The following is a 3,627-nucleotide window of genomic DNA, read 5'->3' on the forward strand; positions in this document are numbered from 1 at the left end:
TGATGGGTGGGGGTACATGTCTTGTAGAGAGCTCAGGCATTATCAACCCAGTGACTTCCTCTATTCTAGAACTTACGACTAAAACACACTCCCAACACCCTGACCAAGAACATGTACTACAGTGATAACTCAAAATGCATAGCGCACTGAGAACCAGGCTCCGCAAACTGTGTCTGTCACTGCTCCCTGTAGCTGCCTTAAGAGGTGTGTGTGCTCTCAACGGTCATGGCAGTTGATGAAAGCATAGTACTACTCCGGACCGGTCATCAATAAAACGACACATGCCAATAAACAATACAAGCTTGTTCAGCACGGGCACAAAGTTTGGCGCTCTAGAAGTTTGATATCTATTCCGGAAACCAAGGGCCCCAGCAGTGACTCATGTTTCGCCCTCAGTGAGAGCTGTGCCTGGACTATGTCCTTCATGCAACATTTTCATGGGTTCATAGCTTTGGGCCAATTCTCTTCCTCCTAGCGCTTGATGAAAAAAGCATGAATGAGAGGGGACTGTTTGTAGGAGGCACAATGTGAGCCAACACGAAGGGGCTGCCAGATACGGCCAAGAGGAAAGATGAACGGCAACAAGGTTTCTGTTTCATACGAGGATGTGTGTCGGCAGTAAAGTGGCAGGACAATGCACTGGTGACGGGCTCGTCAATGATCCACAACCCAAAAGATGTCACTAATGCTGAAAAAGAGCAAAGAGGGTCCCTCCTCAGTAATCCCTCACCAAAGAGCAGATACAGGGAATAACCAGAGCTCCGAGGAGAGGAAGGTCAAGGTATGCACCGAAGGCGCCCTCTCAGTCTGCCTGCCTCTGTATCAACCTTGGTGTTGAGAAGCGTGCCACACTGTGGAACTCTTAACAGTGGGACGGATGGGACCAGCTTTCCTTCAGGCTGGTTCTCACTAGGCAGGAAATCAAAGGAGGAAGGCCCTCCTTTCTTGTGAAGAACAAGCCAGGAGTAAGCGGGGTGTCAAGTGACAAATGGTGCTGACAGGCGGGTAAGCATTTACCTGTCATGGGATCTAGAAGGCAGTGATGCAGAAAATCCAGCACTCAGAAGGAGGAGACTTGAACAATTATGAGCAGCAATTGCAGGGGCTTTTATGTGTTACCCCATGTGTCCCAAAATGCCACACAATAAAATAAGTTTATTAAGAACGATTTTTTTTCGTATGCCTCATCCCACACCTCTTGTCCTCCAGTGTCCAGTGGGACATACGTGTCCCAGAGAGCACTTACCAAATCCATCTTCTCCAAGAAAATGGTAGTATGACTCAGTGACTCATATGCATTTCATGACTTGTCCAAATCTAACAAAGAAAGCCATCCAGTCACAGAAAGGCTAGGGAAGAATTAAGTCATCTGGGCTCGTTCGAGTCACCAGCTCAACACCAGTTCACAGTCTTCAGTCCATTCCAAAAATCCCTCCTTCAGGCCCACCTAGCCAGCGGGGGAGCTGTGCCGACAGAGGAGCCCCACTGTGAAGGCGTCTCCCCTAGAGGAAGCTCACCGTACAGACAGGTGCCACACTACTGAATGCTCCAGGGAAACACTATGGATTCTCAGCCTCTGTCCACAGTCCACGATTGCTCATCGAGACGCGGCAGTTCAAAGAGAAGTCTGGAGAGAAATTCTGTGGTAAGGCCCCAAGGCGGGCTGACTGACAAGGACGTCAAGGTTGGGGGTGGGTCAGAGCCACAGCGCCCCACAGACCGCAGGTGGACACGCAGGTGGTGGGGGGTGGCATGAGTCTCTGAGATCTCAGAGGGGCTGGGAGGCAGCACAGGTCCTGCACGTTCAGTAAAGGCATATCCAAGGGACAACCACGGAATAACAACACATTTTGGATACAACAATGTAACACATTTGGCAACTTTCAAAGAAACACCCTTCCTGACTCCAAGTCCCCAGAGGGCCTATAAAGTCCCTCTCCTTGGTCCAGTTTCGAGGACAGGGAAGGCAGGCCGGGGCAGTGTGGTTTAGGAAAAATTGCAGGAGCGTCCACCAACTTCAACCACAGAGATGACAGACTCTGCTGGAGACAAACCAGGCGAAGCCGATTCGGGAGCTGCTGAGGGCCTGGGTTCTGAGCAGCAACTGCCAACCTCCAACCGTATCACAGAACCAAGAGGACACCCAGCCTCCCTCTCCAAGCGGCTCTTGTGCAGAGGAGTGAGGGTGCGCTGGGCCATCTGTCCTTTGTCCAGAGCCTCAGTTCAGCCACATGAACGGAAGCGAGAATTCTTTGCACCTGCAGCATGAGGGGGCAAGTGGGGGAGAGGGGGGTTACAAAGCAGCTGCGCACGTCCGCGTCCGCCTTGGTACAGCTTGGGGACATCACGCGCCCCAGCTAACTTTCAGTACAGCCATTTACAATGAGCCGGGCCTCCCTTTCCCCTTCCTCCAGGTCCCCACAGAGACTCTGGCTGGGATGCGGCCCAGCTGCAGTGGGAAAGTTCTGTTCTAACACTGGCTAAGAAAATGAAAGCGGGTTTCTGAAAAGGTGCTCTATAGGCCAGGAGTCGCATCGGTCTCTGGATTCCTGCGGGTGGGGTGGGGATCCTTTGGTTTTGACCAGGACACGTCTCCCCTGTTATCTGGGGAGCAGGCTGGGCTCAGCTCTGCGGTAGCTCAGTTACTGTACAGGTGCAGGAGGAACGGCAGAGAGGCGCTCTGCTGGATTGCTTGCTGGACATCTGGGATTTGGGCGCCTTCAGATGTTCCTTTCACATCCGAGATCCTCTCTCCTGAAGAATCTGGAAGGGGAGGTGGGAGAGGGCTGAGGCATAGACTCTGGACGCTTGCTGTTTCCAGGCTAAGGGTGTTCAGCAGATTGGTGAGGGAGAAGACACCAAAACTCTGAAGCAGCAGCCCTCCAGGGCACAGCAGCCCTGGCCACAGGGTGTTTGAGGTGCCACATCTTCATAGGCAGTCTGCTACAGCCGTCTCCCTGGAGCAGCAGGCCAATGCCTAACCCCCTCTGCCACCAGGGTCCATTAACTCACCACCAAAACTTAATGCCACCGAGTCAATTCCAACTCACAGAGACCCTATATAGGGTTTCCATGAGTCAATTCCGAGTCAGAGGGACCCTATATAGGGTTTCCAAGACTGAACCTTTATGGGATCAGATAGCCCCATCAGTCTCTCATTGAGCAACTGGTGGTTGTTTGAACTGCTGACCTTGGGATTAGCAGCCCAACACTTAACCCATGTCACCAGGGCACCGTGCACCTGGGTGGGTCAGGGCACAGCAGAGGAGGAAGGAATAGTGTAAGCCAGTAGTTAAGGGAGAAAAAAACCTCACCAAGGTAACAATACTTTCCTCATGCTAAACCACAGTTCCATCCAGAGAATACAGGCAAAATGCTTCCCACATGTGAGCTCTAGAATCTTCACTTTGTCACGATTAGTGGCAGTAAGTTTCTGTTCCACACAAACTGGTACGAATTATGAAAAGGGTTCAAAAAGCTTGTGGAAAAATTCCATTATCATTTAATTCCATTTGTCCACAAACTTTGTGAAACCTTCACGTGCAACAGCCCAAAGCCCAAGAGAAGGGAGACGTGCATGACACTCAATAGCTAAGGCAAGCTGACAGGGTGGGTCCACTGGGGCGG

General features: G+C 51.6%; 1 protein-coding gene across 1 annotated transcript in view; it reads right to left on the minus strand.

Moving 5' to 3' along the window:
• Nucleotides 1-2,733: 2,733 nt before the first annotated feature.
• KCTD2 (potassium channel tetramerization domain containing 2) overlaps nucleotides 2,734-3,627 on the minus strand; it is a 14,301-nt gene continuing 13,407 nt past the window's right edge. The window contains exon 7 of the mRNA XM_006869679.1: nucleotides 2,734-2,763. Within this exon, the coding sequence (XP_006869741.1) occupies nucleotides 2,734-2,763 (30 nt within the window). The remainder of the gene's footprint in view (nucleotides 2,764-3,627) is intronic.

This window comes from Chrysochloris asiatica, unplaced genomic scaffold (assembly GCF_000296735.1).
Source record: "Chrysochloris asiatica unplaced genomic scaffold, ChrAsi1.0 scaffold00132, whole genome shotgun sequence".
NCBI classification, from domain to species: Eukaryota; Metazoa; Chordata; class Mammalia; order Afrosoricida; family Chrysochloridae; genus Chrysochloris; species Chrysochloris asiatica.